Below are 23,257 nucleotides of genomic sequence, written 5' to 3'. Positions count from 1 at the left end.
TTTTAAAAGACACTACTTTTTGTTATTAGACCAATTTAATTATCTCTAATTAAATGAGAACAGCTGTACACTCCATGGTATAGAGTTTGTGTTCAGAAGATTAAAGTACATTTAAACTGTTGTACTTGTTTTTGAGATTGGAATTTTTGTGTAAACTCTTGATGAACAAGCATACAGAACACTTAATAGTGTGCTTGCATACATGCGCATTCATGTACATACACATAGAAAGAAAAAGGGCTAATAATCTTAAAGTGTATGTTTCTGTTTATTGTTGTGTGGAAAATTACAACTAGATATGAAATGAGGTGCACAAGTTTACTTTCCCTTTCATTGTCCTTGCAGCAGTGGGAAAACAGTGCAATTAATCATTTACCTTCCTAAAGATGGCTGGTGAATGTATCACCTCCATGAGAGCCCAGTTCAGAATTGCAGCCAGAATGGCTGTTGACAGTGGATGAAGACCAAGAACTAAGATGTAGCTGGAGTGATATTCAAAGGCAGGCCAGTCCTCTGTCTCTTGATTGCAACATTTTTTTCCTTATTGTTGTCTGTTTCCTCTTGTCATATTCTCCTCCCCTTCCTACCCCAATTATACTATCCCAGTTTCCTTTCTTCTTTTGTGAGCCTTTAGTCTTCCTAATCTTTACTGAATCTTTAAAAATGTGGAATAAGAGTAAATCAGGAATTTTTATTGAGTATATGTGTTACTTCAGTTGGTTATAGATATCATTTTGCCTTTGAGGCTCCTCTGCCATGTAATAGATAGTATTGTGCAGAGGAGAAATGTCTAGTGTTCTTAAAATTCAAATACTAGGAGATATTTTAAGGAGTTAGTATCTTTATTCTTTAATTTGAATTTTTATATTTTTGGCTTGTAGAGCTTCTTATGTTAAATTTACTTTAGCCAAAACAGCTCTAAAGGAAATTTGTAGTTAACTTTATGTTAATTATTACAGATGTTTCTTAAAAGTTTTTATTTCACTAAAGTGTTTTTAAATAGAAATGACCTTTTATAGAGTTCACATGAGACTTTAAAAATTTACCTCAGAAAACATCTTTTAGTGTTACATGTTGACATAATAAGACTTAATATGTATTAGACATTAACTACTTATCAGATTGTAAATAAGTTTTAAATTGATAAATAAAAAGTTCCATTTATGAAGTTTATATGTTTTGAAATGCATGGCGATAATTGTATTCTCTTTTCAAGATGATGATGTCTCACTTAAAACTATTTTTCCCAAGTCTAATTTTCTTAATTAATAGTGCCAAAAATTAGACAAACTTAATAGCTAACTCTATAGTTGTAAAACATTTAAGCATGTCAGTAGGATTATGGAGCAAGCCATAGACAGAATTAATTCTATTTAAATTTATTTTCATTAGTGAAAGAGAGACTGATATATACTCTTTAAAGTTCACTTTGAAGAATATATCTATCTCTCTGAAGGAAATATTAATTTTCTTCTTTAAGAATGTTTTCGCATATTGCTGTTCTACCTAAATATTTTCATGAAAATTAATAAATTGTTTATATACATAACTAATGTTATAACTTATTTACTTACTCAGCCTGTAACTGATATGTCATACTCTCTACAATCCTAAACAGAATATCTAATTTTGATTAGGAACATGGTACCTCAAATCTTCTTCTGAAAGCCTTAGGTTTTTAGCAGTTACCATAATAACAAATGATCTCAAAAGTTAAAATGTATATCAAATTAATAAGGAAATTGTACATGAAATGTTCATGGAAGCAGTTATTAGATCTGTTATTTCTAATTTTATGTTTGTATTTTGTCAGTTTTCATTAGCTTTAATAGCCATTTTTCTATTTTCTTGCTTTTTTTTTTTTAAATCCCTTCTTGGGCAGGGTTTGTTGACACCTGTAATCCTAGCACCTGGGAAGCAGGAACAGAAGGATCAGGAATTCAGAGCCATCCTTACTACATGTCAAGTTCAAGGCCAGTCCAGGCTATTCAAGTCCTGTCTCAGATAAACAAAAGGGAAAGGAAGGAAAATACGCTTAGTTTAAAACCAAAACAAAAAGTTAAGTCTAGAAATTTAGAGCAATTTAAAGAAATTCAAAATAGTTTTGATTGTTGAGCAATTTTAGAAAGCATTTAATAAAAATTCCATTAATATATAAAGAGGATTGATTAAAAAAATAAATTTATTTACATCTGTGGAACATTTACCATGTGCCAAGCTTTGTGGTAGTTACTTCATTTGCACCTTCACAAGCTGTTTTAAATCCTCCCGTAAAATAGATTCTCCTACCTCAGTTCCGCAGGAAACTGAAGCTTAGAGAAGGGAAGTACAGAGTCTCCCCCTTGTACGTTTCCCAGACTCAGGAGTTCTTTCTTACCTTTCTTTAATAAATCTACATCAATCTGCTCTGCAAGAGGAGTAATACGGTTAGTTCCAGGACAGGCTCCAAAACCACAGAGAAACCCTGTCTCGAAAAACAAAAAAAAACAAAAACAAAAAAAAAAGAGTAATACGGGGAGCTGCTAGTAAGTGCATAGTGCCGAAATCCACTCAGTTCAGCCATATTTAAGGACACTAGTTGAAGCTGGGCATGGTGGTACAGGCCTTGAATTTGGAGACTCATGAGGCAGAGGCACGCAGATCCCTGAGTTCCAGGCCACCTAGAGCTACATAATGAGACCCTGTCTTTTATTTACAAGCAAAAACAAAACAAAGAAAAGAGCCTTAGTATTAGTGTCATGTATATGCATGTGGTTTGAATAAAAGTTTTGCATTTATCTTAAAAATTCTATTATTTCTTATACTTCTAAATCCTATTAAATAACAGTTGCTCTTATTTCTATATTAAGATTTGATATGTATGTGAGTTTTAATATAACTTTGTGTCTAATACAGTATTGCTGTTGGTACTTGGATACATTTGTTTAAATTACAATTCTAGTGTAATTTGCTCTAAGTGGCCTTGCAGTGAGTGATCATTATTAAGTTTAAAAACAAAACTTTAGGGGGCTGGAGAGATGGCTCAGAGGTCCTGAGTTCAATTCCCAGCAACCACATGGTGGCTCACAACCATCTATAATGAGATCTGGCGCCCTCCTCTGGCATGCGGACATATATGGAGGCAGAATGTTGTATACATAATAAATAAATAAATCTTTTTAAAAACAAAACTTTAGGCCTGAAGAATTGGCTCAGAGATTAAGAGCATGTACTGCCCTTTGAGAGGACCCAACTTCTGTTCCCAGTGCCCATGTCAGGTGGCTCACAATCAGCAGAAGAGTTAGGCATGGTGGCACATGTCTTTAATCCCAGCATTCAGGAGACAGAGGCAGAGAGGCAGATAATTCTGTGAGTTTAAGGCTACCCTTGTCTACATAAAGAGTTCCAGGCCAACCAGGGCTTCATAGTGTGATCCTTTCTCTTACACACAGATACATGCGTGCACACACACACACACACACAAAAAGATCAACCACTTCTGTTCCAGGGGATCAAAATTCTAGCTATGAGTATCCGAACATACATGTTACAACACATACATAACATATATACAATAATTAGAAATAAGTCTTTTTACAAAAGAATTTGGAAATCCTGTTATTTTGAGGAGATTTATAAGATATTACCTCTAATGTTAATATTTTATTTTTCACCTTTAGTTTTGCTTTGTTTTTCAAGACAGAGTTTCCTGGCTGTCCTAGTACTAGCTCTATAGACTAGGCTAGCCTCGCCCTCAAAAGCTGAGGCAGGTATATCTCTGAGTTCCACCTGTTTGAGTGCTGGGAGTAAAGGTGTGTGCCATCACCACCCTGCTTAGGTTTTAAATGAAACTGTTTTATCATTACTATGATATATACCAAATGATAGCAATAAAAAGTTCTGCTGTTTTATTTTTTTGAGGTACTGGGCATCAGGATGTCACCAATGTAAGGGAAGTCCTCAGCCCATTTTGTTTTTTGATTTTAAAATAGGATCTCACTCAGTGTCCTTAAGTTCACCCTATAGCCAGGCAGGCTTTGAACTTGTAATCCTTATGGCTTGGCCCTTGGAGCAGCTGGGTTAAACTTATACTACCAGACCTGGAACTTCTATTTGTTTTTGAGACAGGGTCTCATGTAGTCTAGGCTAGCCTTAACCACCTAATACTTAAACTCCAGCCTCTGTCTCGCAAGTGCTAGGATTTACAGGTGGGTAGCACCATGTCCACTAAGAGATAAAATTTTACAAAATATTTTGTCTACCAGTAGCAATAAAATTTTTATGTTAAGATTTATTATTATTCCATACCATATGCAAAATTTTGCTTGGTTTCATAAAAGTCAGGTTAAAATATTTTACTTGGTTCTTCTAGTGCCCTACTTTTGAGCAGTGTAAAATTTTATTTTGAATTGTATATTGATTTTTTTTGTTGTAGTTGTCTGGTTTTGTCATTTTAAGAGACATTTTGTTCAGAGATAGGAAATGTTTTAAAACTTATGAAAATGTCATGGTTCTAAAGTATAATGTTCTTATAATACAACCTTTATAACTTTCATTTGTAATTAATCCTATTAAAGACACTTTCCATGGAATGGTTCTGATTGTCATTATTACAGAGAAAATATCCTAGGATAATGTAGTATAAAAATGTATAAAACATAATCCATGTTTTGGGATTTAATAGAACTGTTAAATACACAGGAAGTGGTCTTTTTTGTTTGTTTTTAAAATAAGTTATGTAAAGGAGTCTTTCATAACATCACATTCTAGCTTTCCGCGCTAGTCAAATACTTTTTTAAAAAATTTAAAATACCTTGCTTTCCAAAAACCACTAAAAGAAGAGATGACATGAATAAATGAATAGAAGAAATACAATTCTTCCAGGGTATATGTTAATAATTATAAGACCCACCACTGAAATCTGTCAGTAAGGTGTTACATATCAATCTAGTATGCGGGGGGGGGGGGTGTTTTTACGTATTAGGTATTTTGAGATATAACAACCTTATCTGCTTCTTTCATTTTTGAATGACAAAAAGTTTAAAGCTTTGTGTCCAGTGTACATATTCTTTAGGTGAAACAAAAGTTTATGATATTATAATCATTCCTAGTTACTTTTGCGGTCAATAAAGTTGTTGGGATTTATATTGCCAAGATTGTTTTATATATCAGTGGGAAGCAAGGGATGGTTCACAGAAGCAAATCTAAGCATCTTAAATTTTACTAAATCTAATAAATTAAAGTAGGATTGGCACATACCAGTAATCCCAACTCTTGGAAGGTGGAGCAGGAGGGTCAGTAAGTAGTTCAGGGCCAACCTGGAGTACATGAGACTCTCTCTTTGAAAATTAAATGATCTAGTCAGTTACTAAGTTGAGTCTGTTATAAGTGTATTGCCATAGTGAAAGCTTCATTATTTTCTATACTATTGGTTATGTGGGTTTTTTTTCTGAGTTTTTTCTTTCTTAAACAGTGATATTTTTATTTTTAATACAGTGAATAATAGTACTGAAAGTATTGTAAAATGCTTTGTTTTACATTTATTGAGCACTTTCCTTGTGCCAGGCACGAGTAAGTGCTTTAAATACATTATCTCAAAAACTACTAGTATCCTTTAAAGATGTCCTTAACCCTTTCAGTCAGAACTCCATCCTCCATGAAACAAAATATATAAGAGACATAAGATATAATTTTCAACTTTCTGTTTTCCAACACCACATTCTGGGTTTGTTTTTGTTTTTCTGAGACAAGATCTCATGAAATCCAGGCTGGCCTCGGATTTGCTGTGTAGCTGGGGATGACTTTGAACTCCTAGCCTTCCTGCCTCCCTCCAAGTACTAGAATTTCTGAAGTGTATCACCATTCAAAACTCCAAACTCCAAATTTTGTGATCTTAAATATAAATTTCTAGTATTCATTTTAAAAATAACTTGACTTTTAGAAGTTGATTTTAACTAACTGGTGCACACCTCCTTCCAACCCCCCCAGACAGTGTTTCTCTATGTAATCTGTGTTTAATCCCAGCAGGCATTTTTGAGCTTAAAGCCAACTTGGTCTACATAGAGAATTCCAGGAAAGACAGGACTACATAGTGAGACCTTGACTCAAAAAAAAAAAAAAAAAAAAGTAAATGCTGAATTTTTAAAAACACATCCCCTGCTGTTTATGTGAAAAATAATCTAACTTGTTGCCCTGACCTGCTACTTTTCATTATTTACAGAATGTTTTTGGCAAACTTTTACAAGCTAAGATAAACATTCTTTCTTTTTTTGTTTTGTTTTGTTTGTTTTTGAGGGGTATCCCACTCTGGCCTTGAACTTGTGATCCTCTTATCTCAGACATCTGAGTCCTACAATTACTAGTATGGATCACCATACCTGGCTACAAACGCTTAAATTAAGAAATGATATACTCCCTATTGGCAGTGCAAAATGCCACCATTTGTTATATATCTACCAACAATTGGCCGTGTTTAGTTACTTTAGAAACTTTCAAGGTGAGCACTACTCATATCCTCATTGAACATATAAGTTGAGGCTCAGATAAGTTAAATAAATTGCATGAATTCAGAAAGTCATTCAATATACGTTCTTTTGACTCCAAAGCTTGTGATTTCACTGTAGTATGTTACTCACATGAACATTTCTGTTTTACATGTTTTTCTGTGTACAAACAATATTATTTATTTAAATGAAATTTAGCAATATAAATTTTTTTTTTCCAGCTGTGAGTACCAGAGTGCCTGCTGGTTCAAATAATCCCTCTCAGACCACAGACTGTCCTACACCCGAATCCTGTTCTCAGACTCCAAGCAATATGGTTTCCCCACCCATGCCCCCTGTGTATCCTTCAGTTGACATTGATGCGCATGTGAGTAGATTCTGTATAAATTTATTTCACATGTTCTCATTTATTTTGAAAGGAAAAACTGTACATTAATGAGGGAAAGGATAATTTTATTGAGAACTCTAAAATATATGAATAAATTTTTTTTTCCCCTTTTTAGACTGAAAGCAATCATGACACAGCTTTAACACTGGCCTGTGCAGGTGGTCATGAAGAACTTGTATCTGTTCTCATTGCACGAGATGCTAAAATTGAACACAGAGATAAAAAAGGTAGGAAATATCATTCACAAATAAAATCTAAGTATTTACACAAGCACACAAAATTACAGAATTTTCGCAATGAATAAGTAGTTCTTATATTTTTACTAATAAAATAAATAGGCAGTGTTCAAGCTTATTCATCTATAGAACCAAATAATTCTCTAAAAATTAAAAACCAAACTATAAATTACTAGTGAAGGTGATGGAGTAGGAGGGCTGAGCTCTTGCCTTGTGTGCCACAAATAGTGGATGCCTTTGTCTTTAATCCTGAGGTGGTTTGTGAGTATAGATTTTAATAGTTTTTATTTATTTATTTATTTATTTATTTTTATTTATTTTTTTTTTTTTTTGGTTTTTCGAGACAGGGTTTCTCTGTGGCTTTGGAGCCTGTCCTGGAACTAGCTCTTGTAGACCAGGCTGGTCTCGAACTCACAGAGATTCACCTGCCTCTGCCTCCCAAGTGCTGGGATTAAAGGCGTGCGCCACCACCGCCCGGCTAGTTTTTATTGATTTAGCATTTCCTCTTGCCAGGTGTTTTTATCATTAACAAATTAGAGTTTAGAGCAGTTCAATGCTAAATTGTTCATTAGTATCTAACTTGAAGTCTTTTAAGTTAAAATAAAAGGAAATTGAAAACAGTGGCATTAAAGTAAATAAAACCACAGATTTGTTAGAAGTTTTTATTTTCTAATTTAGGTTTTACCCCACTGATCCTGGCGGCAACAGCGGGGCATGTTGGAGTTGTTGAAATCCTTTTGGATAAAGGTGGCGATATAGAGGCACAAGCTGAACGAACTAAGGATACTCCACTTTCTTTGGCATGTTCTGGTGGTCGTCAGGAGGTATGTTAACATTGGCTTTCTTTTGTAAATATTTTGCTTATAGTTTTTAATGTATATATGCTTATTACTTTTTCAAGATTTTTTTTTCAAACTTGTGTGTTTGCGCATGCACACACCTATGAAGCCCAAAGATTTAAGATCCAAAAGCTGAAGTTATAGATGATTATGAGCTACCTGATTTGGGTGCTGGGAACTTGGGTCCTCTGCAAGTGAAGTAGGTTTTCTTGACTGCTAAGCTGTTGCTCCAGCCCCATGATTAATATTTTAACTACATGTGAAACACATATGATGTATAAAACACATGTGTTTTACAAGTTCAGTAGACCAGTGCTTCCCAACCTTCCTAATGCTGAAACCATTTAATACAGTTTTTTATGCTGTGACTCCCAACCATAAAATAATTTTTGTTGCTACTTCATAACTAATTTTGCTACTGTTAAGAATTGTAAGTATCTGATTCAATATGCAGAATATTTGATATGTGACCCCTATGTAAGGGTTGCTAAATCTCTGAAAAGGGTCATGACCCATAGGTTGAGAACCATTGCCTTAGATTTTCTGAGGACTGAAATACATTTATTTAAGTTAATGGAAATTGCACATTCATTTTTAAAGGAATATGTTTTTACTCATAAATACAGATATGAATTGTCTTTATTTCTACATTTATTGGCATCCAGTCAAATACAATTCTAACACATATAAAATGCAAATCCATTGTTCATAAATTGATAAGTGGAAAAGGTCTTGTTTCATTACAACTGGCATTTTGAAACTCTGAATTTCTTTTCCCTGCCTGGCCATGGGTTTTTAGGACAGGGTCTCATGTAGTCCAGGTTGGCACTCAACTCATTTTAGTTAAGACCAGCTTTTCTTCATTTCCTGCTTTCACCATACACCATGGGATTTACAGGTATATGCAACTGCACAGAGCACCACACTCTGAATTTGTTTATTTGTGTCTCAGTCTCTTATGTAGCTGAAGGTAGCCTTGAAATTGAGGCAATCCTTCTGAGTCACCCTCCAGGGGGTTATAAGCATGAGCTACCACACAGGCTCACGGTTTTTTAACTTCTTGATAAGAAATTCAGCTAGGCATGGTGGTGCATATGTATAATCCTAGCACTTTAGAGGCCGAGGCAGGAGAATTGCTGCAAGTTTCAGGTCAACCTTGGCTACATAAGCAAGACCCTGTCTCAAAAACAAATATGACCACCCCCAAAAAGTTATTGAATCCATTTATCTTGTGCTGATATTTTAATACTTAAGGCCTAATAAAATATATTTAAAATGTCAAATATTTAGACAAGAAAATTGCAGGTTTTGTTTGTATTTCCTTCATTTTTAACTTGAGCACTAGGTATAAACTTGTTTTATCTGTCCATATTTTACTTTGTAGGTAGTAGATTTGCTCCTGGCCCGAGGAGCCAATAAAGAACATAGGAATGTGTCTGATTATACACCACTGAGTCTGGCTGCATCTGGAGGATACGTGAATATTATTAAGATTTTGCTTAATGCTGGGGCAGAAATTAATTCAAGGTATCACCTGTTCATTCATCTTATCATTTACGATTGCTGAGTTTTTAACCTTAGTCTTAAGCATCTTAAGTAGGAATTGTTTTTTTTTTAATTCTTCTCTCATAAATTGCATCCCTTTCGCAGTTTCCCTTAAGAGTTATGTTTTAAATTATGAGATTTTGCCATTCTTGATTTAGACAGATCTGTACGTCTATGTTAGAAATCTTTCTTTACTGACATTTTCATCTGTCGTGCTTTTTTAAAAACACAAGGTATCATACTAATTTTCTGAGCACATTTCTTCCTTAGGACTGGGAGTAAACTAGGTATTTCTCCTCTGATGTTGGCTGCAATGAATGGACATGTTCCTGCAGTGAAATTGCTGCTTGATATGGGTTCAGATATTAATGCACAAATAGAGACCAACCGGAACACAGCTCTCACACTGGCCTGCTTCCAGGGCCGAGCAGAAGTAGTGAGTTTGCTTTTGGACCGCAAAGCCAATGTTGAACATAGGGCAAAGGTAAGAAATTTTATAATTTGCCAGTTTTTTCAGTTTCAGTTTTATGTAAACACATATGGCATTTCAGCTTATCTCCAGTGCAGATTTAGGGAATTAAACAGTGCCAATAATACACATTATTAACATTTTTAAAAAATCACTTTAATGAGACATATACTTACTACTGATAAAAACTCTAAACAAAAGAAAAAACCTAAAATCTGTTTTAATATGATAAATTCTGAGAGATTCATGACTTTTTGGAATTTAGAAATAGCAATACTTGGACTTTTTTTTAACCTTGAAATATTAGGTACTTAAAAAACTAGGTTTTTAATGAGATGACAACTGAAACTTTATGTCATTTAAGATTGGAAAAATCTAGAAATTTCATCTCTCATTTCTAACAGTTAATATATTTTTTTTTGTTTTTGGTTTGTTGTTTTTGTTTGTTTGTTTGAGATTAGGGTCTCTTTATGTAGTTGTCCTACTTGATCTCTTTCTACAAAGAAAGCTGGCTTCCTTCATTTGCCTCCTGAATGCTAGTATTAAGGCATGTACTACCACTCCCAGCCTTTTTATTTTTTAAAAAATTTATGTGTATGAATGTAATGTGTGTGTGGTGGTGGTGGTGGTGGGGTGCTGGTGAGATGACTCAGTATGTAAAGGTATGTGATATCAAGCCTGGCCACCTTAGTTTCATCCTAAGATCCACATGGTGGAAGGAGAAAACCAACTACAGCAGGTTATCCTGACTTCTACATATTGCCCTGGTAAGCACTGGTGTACACAGGAACATACACACAAAGACATAACAAATGTAATACAAAATGTTTACAAAGAAAATAGGCAGGCTGGAGAGATGGCTCAGAGGTTAAGAGCACTGATTGCTCTTCTATAGGTCCTGAGTTCAATTCCCCGCAACCACATGGTGGCTCACAACAATCAGTAATGAGATCTGGTGCCCTCTTCTGGCCTGCAGACATATATGCAGGAAAAACCCTGTATACATAATAAGTCTCAAAAAACACATTACGTGTGTGTGTGTGTGTGTGTGTATTTTCATGAACATGGGTGGTATTTACTTGAGCAAGGATTCATTACCTGCCAGTGGTTGTTCCAGAAACCATAAACTCTGAGGGGTGGAGCCTTATGAGCCCCTCTGCCATCCATGATGGAATGTTGATGGATCAATCTTATATAGGTAGCCACTGTTGCTGTTGACTTTATGGGTTCAGTGATCATGTGACATCCAAAAGCTGGCCTTTTCCTTTTCAATTTCAAGTATTAATTGTGGTCTAGTCACCTATTAAAAGCCCTAGAATGGTGCATACTGTTTGGAGATTATTATTTGTTTGTTTTCTTCCATTTTGATTTGGGTTTTTGTTTTGTTGTGTTGTGTTGTGTTTTTGAGACAGTAACCCAGGCTAGACTTGAACTTAACCTCCCGACTCTACCTTCTGAGTGCATGGAGTTACAGGCACTATGCCTGGCTGAAGAAAAGTGTCTGATAAAAACTCAGGACAGGCATGGTGGCATAGTCTTAAGATTACAACATTATAGAAGCTGGGGCAGGAAGACTTCATGTTTGAGCGCTGGTCTATATAAGTAAGACTCTTTCAAAGGGATAGTGGTGAGAGAATGAGCAAACTGACTGTAATTCTAGAGCCCTCAAACTCAATCTTCCTGCCTCAGCATCCTAAGAGCTGAGTTCAGGCATCTCCGTGCCTGGCTTTGCTTTCCTTCTTGCATAAGATTATAAGTGAGTGTACTCTGGCATGCCTCGTTAATTCTAACAATTCTCATTTGCTATTTAGTAAGATTTATTTATTTATTTTGGTTGAGACAGGATTTCATGTGGTCAATACTAGGGATTACCTTGAACTCCTCATCCTGATCCTTCTGATTCTACCTCCCAAGAGCTGGGATTACATGAGCTATCAGAAAGCTAATTTAATACAATTGAAAACAGAATGTTATTTAGTTCTTTTGTGAGAGAAAATCAGAATTACTTAAATATGACTTAGTTTAGTCTTTTAAAGAAATTACTTAATTCCATTGCATTCTTTACTGGTTTAAACAGACTGGTCTTACTCCCTTGATGGAAGCAGCTTCTGGAGGATATGCAGAGGTTGGAAGAGTTCTCCTTGATAAAGGAGCAGATGTCAATGCCCCTCCTGTGCCTTCCTCAAGAGACACTGCTTTGACAATAGCAGCTGACAAAGGCCACTACAAATTTTGTGAGCTCCTGATTAACAGGTGTGTAAATTTCTATTGATATATGTAGAACTCCAGTGATTCCTTTCACTGTCTGTGGATTTTTAAAAGTAACCTTAACAACATTTTAAAAACATTGTTATATGGTAAAGAAAACCATAGAGTATCAACCTCTTATAGTAAACAGACTGTGTATATTTTTTGTTTATAGGGGAGCCCATATTGATGTCCGTAACAAGAAGGGAAATACACCTCTTTGGCTGGCATCCAATGGTGGTCATTTTGATGTAGTACAATTGCTAGTGCAAGCAGGTGCTGATGTGGATGCTGCAGACAACCGAAAAATCACACCTCTTATGTCAGCATTTCGCAAGGTAATATGACATATACAGAAAAGACAAAATTTAATAATTTTAAAACAATTATAAGTTGAAACCTTGTGCAAAATATAAACTGATGCTGGGGAATTAAGTGTATGTGCACATAAAAATCACTGCTGCCAGGTGGTGGTGATGCTTGCCTTTAAACCCAGCACTAAAGAGATAGAGGCAGGTGGATCTCTGTGAGTTCCAGACAGCTTGGTCTACACAGTGAATCCAGGACAGTCAGGGCTACACAGTGAAATCCTGTTTTGAAAACTCAAACAAAGTCACTAATTATTGCTAGGCATGGTGTTTCCTGCCTTAATCCCACCACTCAGGAAACCAAAGACAGGAGGATCTCTGAATGCAAGGCCAACCTGTTCTATATGAGATCCAGGCCAGCCAGGGCTATAGAGTGAGATCCTGTGTTTAAAAACAAAACAAAAACAAACAAATAGTACTAGTGCCAGGTATGGTGGCACACCCTATAATATCAGCATTTAGGAGATGAATTCTGTATCTTCAGAGTTCCAGTCCAGCCTTGGCTATAAAAGTAAGTTAAAGGCCATCATGGGATAGATTAGTTCTTATCTTAAAAAATGTTGCTGTCTTTTCAATATTGGTGGCTAAACCTAAGAATTATTTGCTATTTCACTATAATCAGCTTTGTTGTTGATTCATTTAGTGTCTTGACTTACTTTTATTATGTCATACTACTGAAGCGTGAAATTTGGGGCTGGGGAGATGGCTCAGTGACTAAGAATTCTTGTTCTGCATGCAAGAGGACCTCAGTCGGAATGCCTAACACCCAAATTAAAAGCCAGGCATGGCTACACCTCCTAGAACTCCATTGTTTGGATCAGGAACAACCTAGCCAGAATGGCAAACTTCTGGTTCAGTGAAAAACCCTTTCTCAAGGCAATAAGGCAAAAATTAATAGAGTTAAACACCCAGAATCCTGCTCTGGCCTCTACGTGTACACGCTTGCACACACACACCATGAAATTTAAGGAAAGCAATAGATATATATAGATGGTTGTTTCTGAATGAAACGGAATAAACTTTTATGAAAAATGTATAATTCATATCATATGTGTGTGTGTGTATATATATATATGCGTGCTCATTTTCTGTTTTATTTTTAAGTGCCTACATCTTTAAATTGATGACAAATAATAAAGTACCGCATGTGGTCTATGTTGCTCTTCTCTTTTTATGTACTGTATTGTTTTTATCAATGACCTAGAATGCACTAGGATTTTGCTCATCTATTTCCCTGTTTTGAAAATTTACTTACTCTTAACCTGGACCACCATTCTACTCCTCCTTTATTTCTTATTTTAAATGACTTTTCAGAGTTTTTCTCTAATACCTAGTTTGAGAAAAGTTTTATAATTGAGATTTTATTTTCTTTTTAATTTGTAATTGCATCTTCAAACATGCCCATGAGGGCTAAAAAACATTACTATCATTTTGCTACTGTTTACTCCCAGTTTTAAGGTTTCATTTTGTTTATTTATTTTAGTTTTATGTTTTCTTGAAGACAAGTCTTACTATATAACCCTGACTAGCCCAGAACTCAAAATGTAGACCACTGAATTGACAGAGCCTCTGCCTCATAAGGTCTGAACTTAGAGGCATGTGCCACCATACCCAGTTTAAGATTATATGTAGAATGTTTGTATGTAGTAGGGGCTGCGGGCCTGCTTTTTGTCTTGCCCGGCTCCTGCACGGCTAGCTTTACACCAGAAATAATTACAAGGAAACTGTATTCTTTTAAACACTGCCTGGCCCATTTCTATTCATGTATGTAGCACCCCAAGGAGCGCTTACCGGGAAGATTCTAGCCTACGTCCATCCTGGGTCGGAGCTTTATCGTGTCTGCCGGGGAGAGGGGAGCATGGCGTCTGCTCCAGAGAGCAGAGCTGTCGAGTCTGAGCTCACTTCCTCTTCCTCCCAGCATTCTATTCTGTTTACTCCACCTATCTAAATTCTGCCCTATCAGATGGGCCAAGGCAGTTTCTTTATTAGCCAATGACCTTCCTCCATCATTTGTATGCATATATGTGCATCATATGCATGTTTGGTGTTCACGAAGGCTAGAAGAGAACATTGTATCCAATAAAACTAAAATAACAGGTGGTTGTAAAACATCATGTGTATGCAGAAAAACAAACCCCATCTTCTGCCAAAGTAGCAAGTACTCTTTTCCACTGAGCCATTTCTCCAGCCCCCCAATTTATTTAAAGTTGTGTGTATGTGTTGTGCATATCTGTGTGTGGGTATGTGCATGGTCATGCAAGTGGAGGCCAGAGGCTTTAGATCCTAGATACTGGGAACCACACTTGGGTCCTCTGAAGAACAGTATACACTCTTAAACACTAAACCATCTCTCCACCTCTAAGATTTTTAAACTTAACAGTCTTTTGCTTAGTGGTGGCCCATACATTTAATCCTAGCACTGAGGAGGCACAGACAGGCAGGCCTCTAAGAGTTGGAGGCCAACTTGGTATACAAAGTGAGTTCCAGGACAGCCAGGGCTTACACAAACCCTGTCTTGAAAAACAAAAACAAAACAAACTTTTTAAATTAAAGTCTAGTTTAGAGCAAAGAACATAAAACTTGTACACAGCTTAATGACTTTGTATCAATTCATATACTATGTGCTTCATACCCTATAAAGGTGAAAGGTAGTTTTTCTAACCCTACAAGATCATCTAGTATCTGTTTGCATTTAATTTCCTTCCTTCCTTCCTTCCTTCCTTCCTTCCTTCCTTCCTTCCTTCCTTCCTTCCTTCCTTCCTTCCTTCTTTCTTTCCTTCCTTTTCTTTCTTTCCTTCTTTCCTTCTTTCTTTCTTTTTTTGAGACAGGGTTTCTCTATAGCTTTGGTGCTTGTCCTGGAACTAGCTCTCGCAGACCAGGTTGGCCTCGAACTCCCAGAGATCTGCCTGCCTCCGCCTCCCGAGTGCTAGGGTTAAAGGCTTCCGCCACCGCCACCCGGCTCAATTAACTTCTTATTCCAGGTACAACTACTTTCTATTTTCTTGTCTAGAAACAGAGTAATGTCTTTTTGTTGTTGTTATAGTTAAGAAGCCTGTTTTTATGGGAATTACTTTTGCTGTCATTTGTTTGTTTGGGGTGTGTGTCTGTCTGTCTGTCTGTCTGTTAAGTGTAGGAATGGAAGTCAGAAAACAACCTATAGGATTCAGTTTTCTCCTACAGTGTGGATCCTGGGGAATCACATTCAGGTTGTCAGCCTCCGTGGCAAGTGCTTTCACATTCTTGAGGATATTTTTGGACCCTAATAGGAAGGGAAATTTAGCAAGCTTTGTTCTATAAAGTAGATGTGCTTAAACTTTATTACCTATTCAAGCCTTCATAAGAGCATTTAAAAAGTGTTTTATCATCCAAGCAGCTCACACCTTTAATCCTAACACTCAGGAAGCAGAGGCAAGTGGATCTCTGAGTTGAGGCTAGCCTGGTCTACAGAGCAAGTTCCATGATAACCAGGGCTACACAGAGAAACCCTGTCTTGGGAAGAAAGAATTTTATCTATGTGCAAGTCATAAAACTCAGAAAATTTTGTAGACCATCATGTTTATTATTAAGATAAAACCAAAATAATACTTTGAAACCTGGAAAATTGATGTTTAAAGACTTAGTGCCCATTATTTAATATCATTTCACATTGCCCATTTTTACCTTATTAGTAGGTCTATTATATAAAATAATATTTTCAAGAATACTTTCCTGCTTTCTGTGGGAAATAGAATAATTAATGTCTTGTTTGGTTGCTTGTTTTTTTTGGGGGGGGGGCGAGGGGGAGATAAGTTATCTTTATGTAACTCTGACTCTCCTGAAACTTATTATGTAAACCAGACTGGCTTCAAAGTTGCTGGAATTAAAGATATATACCACCATATATTCTTGAGTATGTTATAAGTACCTTTTCCTGTTTATGAACTAAACAATATCCATGTTTTCAGAATTTTAATTATAAATTTAGTACACTATTTTAAAGTGTCAATTTTTCACATTAAGTTAAAAGTGGATAAAATTTCAAAGGATCATTTTGTGTTTTTTTTTGTTATGTTTTTTATAGGGTCATGTAAAAGTTGTTCAGTATTTGGTGAAGGAAGTCAATCAATTTCCATCTGATATAGAATGCATGAGATACATAGCAACAATTACAGATAAGGTAAGTTTACTGTGCTGTTGAAACACATTTTCATTCTTTGGCCTTATATGCCAAGAAGTATAATTAAGAACTTGTTTCCACTGGGCATGTACTCAGTGATAAGAGTATATGCTTAGCTGGCAGAAAGCCATGAGTTCAGTCCCCATCACCAAACAAAAAAAGTCTTTTTGTCATCTAAAGTTTAAAACATGGGTCTTACTGGGTGTTGGTGGCTTACGCCCAAAATCCCATCACTGAGGAGGCAGAAACAGGAGGATCTCTGGGAGATCAAGGACATCCTGGTCTACAGAGTGAGTTCCAAGACAGCCTGGGCTGTTACACAGAGTAGCCCTGTCTCAAAAAGTCCCCGCTTCACCCCCCCCCCCCAAAAAAGATGCCTTTTTCTGTAAACGGACTTTTCCTTTCCTGATTGCCTAGTCCCAAATAACTGACTCAGAGGCCTAATATAAATTATAAATGCTCAGCTGATAGCTCAGGCTTATTACTAGCTAACCCGTACACTTAAATTTCTATTACTATGTATTGCCACATAGCTTGTGGTTTTACCTGTCCTCCAGCATGTCTTATCTCTTGGGCAGGTTGCTGGCTGGCGTCTCCCCTGACTCTACCCTCCTTCCCATGAGAGTAATACATATTCATAGTGCAGAAAAGGATTGTTTTACACCATTTATCTTACATGGTAATGCACACTTATAATCCCAGTACTTGAGAGGAAGAAGCAGGGGGATTGCTAGAAGTTTGACGGCAGCCAGAACTGTATAAGAAATAATATCTCTTTAAAAATTTTTTTTTTTTTTTTTTTGGTTTTTTCAAGACAGGGTTTCTCTGTGGTTTTGGAGCCTGTCCTGGAACTAGCTCTTGTAGACCAGGCTGGTCTCGAACTCACAGAGATCCGCCTGCCTCTGCCTCCCGAGTGCTGGGATTGATATCTCTTTAAATTAAAAAAAAAAAAAAATCTTATTCTTGCCACACGTAGTAGTTGCTTGCCATTATTTCCAACACTTGGTTCCAAGGAAGGAGGTTCAGCAACATAAGTTCAAGGACAGCCTTAACAGTTTAATGGGTTGGAAGCTAGTTTGGACTGAGATGCTGTCTCAAAAAGAAAAAAAAAAAATTTAAAGGTGTTTCATTCTTATAAAAGATTGATGTAGAACTGAATTCAAAGTTTAATTTGATTTAGCCAATTTTTAGTTGTTTAAGGTTTAACTTGTGGACCTTTCTAGTCAACTCTACTTATTTTAAATATTTTTACACTTATATAATTGTATTTTGGCTTGCAGGAACTGCTGAAAAAGTGTCACCAATGTGTTGAGACAATTGTGAAGGCCAAAGACCAGCAGGCTGCAGAAGCAAATAAAAATGCAAGCATTCTCCTAAAAGAACTCGATCTGGAAAAGGTGAGTAGAATGAGCATTCTGTTAGAATTCAAATTTATTATTTGATTTATTAATTTATTGGCTGTATGAATAGTAGTCTTTAACAGAATATGATTAAAAGGTAATTATTAGTAGACTTTCTTTTTTTTGTTTGTTTGTTTGTTTTTCGAGACAGGGTTTCTCTGTGGTTTTGGAGCCTGTCCTGGAACTAGCTCTTGTAGACCAGGCTGGATTAGTAGACTTTCTTTGTAAAGTTTTTATATTCTGAACTATCAAAATAAATATCAGGTCGGGCGGTGGTGGCGCGCGCCTTTAATCCCAGCACTTGGGAGGCAGAGGCAGGCGGATCTCTGTGAGTTCGAGACCAGCCTGGTCTACAAGAGCTAGTTCCAGGACAGGCTCCAAAACCACAGAGAAACCCTGTCTCGAAAAACCAAAAAAAAAAAAAAATAAATAAATAAATAAATAAATAAATATCAGGATTTTTAGTCAAGTCTGTTTGTCACATGACATCACTATCTAAGTTAAGTGGTTTTAACATTACTCTGAGAAGTATACTAAAGCACTAAAATCAATTCATTTACTTATTATAAGATTTGGATTAGAGTAGCTTATTATATTTCCTACTAGAGTATTTTAAGGGTTAGAGGTGACTTGTCTAGGTGATAAGGGAAATCTTAGGTTTGTTCCCAGCACTGTCAGGATGTGTGAGACAATGGAAAAGATTTTAAGAATTAAAAGCCCAGTTTGCGTTTCTGACACTATTACTCAAAAAGAAATAGAAGTGTCCAATAAATAGGTGAAAAATAGTGAAAGCTGGCTATGGTAGTACATATCCATAATTCCAGCACTCTGAGGATTAAGTAAGATGATTTGTTTAAGACCAGCCTGGGTACTACAAGACACCCTGTGCTAAAATACCAGTTCAATCAAGGCCAGGCATGGTATTACACAGCTTTAATCACAGTACTAGGGAGGCAGAGGCAGGCAGACCTCTGAGAGTTTCCGACCAGACAGAGCAACATAGTTAGACTTTTTCTTGAAAATGAATGAATGAATAAATGAAGGAAGGGAGGAACTAGAAAGAGAAGGGAGACTAAAGTATCTGAACAGATTCACAAAGAAATTACCATGTAGTATGATTTCTGCAAATTAATAAGAAGGATATGTATTCTCAACTATCCATTTTTAGAAATCCAACAAGAGGCACATAATCAAAGTGTGAGTATGGATGGCCACAAAGATGGCTCAATGAGTAAAAGCACTTGCTGCAAAATTAACAACCAGGGTTCTATCCCCGGCACCCAAATAAAAGTGGAAGGACAACTCTACAATGTTGTCCCCCGTGATACACTGTGTATACACATACACACTTATGATATACTTGTAATTGTAGTACTACTAATAATAAATTTAAGATAAAAAGATATGTGTGCAAGGTCATTCATTGTTGTATTATAATGAGCAAAAGCAAAAAAAAACTTAAAAGTCTTGTCATTAGGAAATTAATTTTAATATTTTCATGTACTTGATTACAGAAGCCAGACTGGGAAAGAATCATATACATTTTTTTAATTTTTATTTTTATTCATGTTCTGAGACAAGAACATACTCTTAGCCAAGGCTGGACCAGAACTCACTATGCCTCTGATAGAAATGAATTCATAGCAATATGTTTACCTTGGGCTCTCAAGTGCTGGTATTGCAAGAATGTACCTATGCAGCTCATTTTGTTTTGTTGTTCTTTGTTTTTGTTGTTTCCATTTTAATTTAATTTGTGGTGCTAGGGATTAAATCTGGATCCTTGCATGTGCCAGGAAGTATTCTACCTTTAGGCATGGTAGGCAAGCACTCTACCCCTAAGCTATATCACCAACCTTTTTGCTTTTATTTCAATACAGGATCAGGCCAGGAGGTGGTGGCACACACCTTAATTCCAACATTATTCCAGAGCCAGAGGCAGGTGGATCTCTGTGAGTTCAAGACCAGTCTGGTCTACACAGAAAGTTCTATGACAGCCAGAATGGGTTACATAAAGAAACACTATCTTTGAGGGGGAAAAAAAATCAAGACAGCATCTTACCAAGTTTCCTAGGGTAGTCATATACTTACTTTATGCTTACGAAGGCCTTGAACTTGCAGTCCTCCTACTGACTCATCCAATCAAACAGCTGGAATTATAAGGCTATATCACCAGGCCCAGCCCAGCTGAAAAATGATTTTTCTTCTGATGAGCCTTTTTTGCATAATTTTCCTAGAAATATAAGTAACATGTTTTCTCTTATTCCAGACAATGCTAAGCATCTGTTACTGTTAACTGTCTTGTGAAAGTAAAAGCTTATTTTTTCTTGTTAACCACAGATGTTAGCAAAACCCAAAGGCAATGAAGAGTTCTAAATGGGGCTTTAAATTTTTCATAAAGCAGGGAAAACTTAGGTTAGAAAGATGGCTCAGTCGTTAAAAGCTAGATTCACAATCTCTACCACCTCGGGGAGGTGGGGGGAGGAAAACGATTTCTAATTTTATGTTAGTCTCTTCTCAACTTTTTTTTTCTTTTGGTTTTTTAAGAAAGGGTTTCTCTGTGTAGCCTTGGCTGTCCTAGAACTAACAGAGATCCACCTGCCTCTGCCTCCCAAGTGCTGGGATAAAAGGTGTGTGCCCTGCTTAATCTCAGCATTTTTTCAGTGAAATTTGTCAGTCCTTTATAAAGATTATGATAGTTGTGTTTTAGGCAAATATGTGCCATAAAATTGTATTTTTCTATATTTTTAATGAGATTAAATTCTTTTGGGGGGATTTGGTTTTTTGAGACAAGGATTTCTCAGTAGCCATGGAGCCAGTCCTGGAACTCGCTCTGTAGACCAGGTTTGCCTCAAACTCAGAGGTCTGCCTGCCTCTGCCTCCTAAGTGCTGGGACTAAAGGCATCCACCACCACCTGGCAAGATTAAATTCTTATATCAAAACTTACCCATTGAAACTTATACAAATCAGTGTAGTATATTCATTGACTTGTGCATTCATAAGTCACCACAATCTGTTTTAGGTCATCCTCCCCCGACCCCTTTTAGTGTCGTACTGGCTGACTTGAAACCCAGAAATAAACCTGCCTCTGCCTCCCAAGTATATGTGCCACCATACCTAGCCTGTTTTTTTGTTGTTGTTTTATCTTGTTTTCTTTTTAATTATATGTGTGCAGTGCCCAAAGTCAACAGATCTCCCTAAAATTAGAGTTACAGACACCTGTAAGCTGTCCTACTGTGGGTGCTGGAAACCAAACCTTGTGACCTCTGTAGAGCAGTTTATACTCAAGCACTAAACCATCTCTTCAGCCCTTCCTATTTATTTTCAACAGCCCTATTAAGGAATAACTGACAGAATTTTTACGTGTTAATATATGGTTTTATTTATTTCAAAATTCAGTGTAAAAAGCAATTTATTTTTCACTTAATAGTTTAGTTCAGAGGCAGGATCTCACTGTGTTATCCAGGCTGTCCCTGAACTCTTCAGCTGTTTTTCTTCAGCCTCCTGAGCTCTGGGATTATGGTGTATACCAGCACATCCAGTCTGACTTGATGTCTTGTCTACCACTACCACATGTTCAGCAAGTACTCTACCACTGAGCTGTAACCCCTGCTTGTTAGTTCACTTTTCAATTAAGTTATTTGATTATTATTGAATAATAAGAGATGTCTGTATATTTTAGGTATACATGTTCCTTATCAGATAAATTATATGTATTTTTTGGTATTCTATATGTTGTTTTTTCACATTGTTGATCATTTGAATCATAAAAATTATTTAATTTTGATGACACCCAATTTGGTTTTGGTTTTTTTGTTTTTGTTTTTGTTTTTTTTTTGCTTTTATAAATGTGTTTGAGAGTGGCATCCATGAGAAATAAAGAACAAAAATGTTATTTTATTTAGTATTTTAAATTACTACATTATTGCAGATGGAGAGATGACTCGGCTGTTAAGAGCACTTGTGTTGTTACACTTGTAGAAAACCCAGGTTCAGTCTCCAGCACCCACATTGGTGGCTTTATCCTTCCATAATTCCAGTTCTAGAGGATTCCATGCCTGATTTTGATCTCCTCAGGCACCAGACCTGCCAAGTGGTGGAAAGAAACCTATATACAAAATAAATCTAAAAGTAAATAAATAAATGTTTTTACATTATTAAATTAAATGATACACTTTATTCACAGTCAAGAGAAGAGAGCAGAAAGCAAGCTCTTGCTGCTAAAAGAGAGAAAAGAAAAGAAAAGAGAAAAAAGAAAAAAGAGGAGCAGAAAAGGAAACAAGAAGATGAGGAGAACAAACCAAAAGAGAATTCAGAACAACCAGAGGGTGAAGATGAAGAGGACAATGATGAAGATGGTAAAAAAATGACTCATCTGAATTAAATATAAAATTATCCTTTGTTAGCATTGTAGATTAAACCTGTAATCTTGTCACATAGGATGCTGAGACAGGAGAATTGCCATGAATTCAAGGTCAGGCGAAGCTACATAAAAAGACCCTGTTTCTAAATAAACAAAAAAATAAGTAAAATTTAAATTAACCTTTTGGGGGTCACTCTTAAGGGTTTCATTACTTAATCTGAAATTTATAGTTGGCTTTTATAGCAAATTATATATACTAAATGCTTTACAGTATAAACTAATAAAGAAAACAGAAAGTGAAAGCAAGCATGACTTAAGGAGGTGGTGTGTAATCTCAACCTTGTATATATTTAAGGGCACAGTAAAAGGTTTGTCAGTTTTCCTTCAGGTTCTTTTCTACCTCTAACTTCCTTGATTAGAATAATTCCTTAGTAAATTCTTAGCTAAGGTTAATGTTTAAAACCATGGAGGATAGACTTGTCAGTTGAGATGTTTATGGTTCAACCTGGTAATTCTTGGAGTAGGCAATTAATTGTGTTCTATTTGAATTCTAATTTTCACTACTGTTCGAGATTTTTCCTAAATTCAAACTATATTGTGGTTTTTTTTTTAATAGTTTGTAGAACTTGTATTATCAGTTGTAAGAATACTAATAATAGAGCTGGAGAGATGGCTCAGTGGTTAAGAGCACTCATTGGTTATGCTTCTAGAGTACCCAAGTTCAATTCCCAGCACCCACATGTCAGTTCACAACTGTCTGTAATTC

At 36.1% G+C, this 23,257-nt stretch overlaps 1 protein-coding gene across 9 annotated transcripts in view; it reads left to right on the top strand.

Annotated features, from left to right (window-relative positions):
* Ankhd1 (ankyrin repeat and KH domain containing 1) overlaps nucleotides 1–23,257 on the top strand; it is a 118,482-nt gene that overhangs the window by 71,862 nt on the left and 23,363 nt on the right. For 8 of the 9 annotated variants that reach the window (XM_057788247.1, XM_057788248.1, XM_057788249.1 and 5 more), the window contains 10 exons: nucleotides 6,704–6,849; nucleotides 6,986–7,097; nucleotides 7,785–7,930; nucleotides 9,330–9,472; nucleotides 9,761–9,974; nucleotides 12,037–12,212; nucleotides 12,382–12,544; nucleotides 16,635–16,730; nucleotides 18,011–18,127; nucleotides 22,315–22,486. In XM_057788247.1, coding sequence (XP_057644230.1) covers nucleotides 6,704–6,849; nucleotides 6,986–7,097; nucleotides 7,785–7,930; nucleotides 9,330–9,472; nucleotides 9,761–9,974; nucleotides 12,037–12,212; nucleotides 12,382–12,544; nucleotides 16,635–16,730; nucleotides 18,011–18,127; nucleotides 22,315–22,486 — 1,485 coding nt within the window. Of the gene's footprint in view, nucleotides 1–345; nucleotides 794–6,703; nucleotides 6,850–6,985; nucleotides 7,098–7,784; nucleotides 7,931–9,329; nucleotides 9,473–9,760; nucleotides 9,975–12,036; nucleotides 12,213–12,381; nucleotides 12,545–16,634; nucleotides 16,731–18,010; nucleotides 18,128–22,314; nucleotides 22,487–23,257 lie in introns of those variants that run through there. The other variant, XM_057788254.1, reaches the window with a different exon arrangement.

The sequence above is a fragment of the Chionomys nivalis genome, chromosome 14 (assembly GCF_950005125.1).
Source record: "Chionomys nivalis chromosome 14, mChiNiv1.1, whole genome shotgun sequence".
In the NCBI taxonomy this organism is placed as follows: Eukaryota; Metazoa; Chordata; class Mammalia; order Rodentia; family Cricetidae; genus Chionomys; species Chionomys nivalis.
Note: the sequence above shows the minus strand (reverse complement) of the source record. Positions and strands in the feature narration are given on the sequence as shown.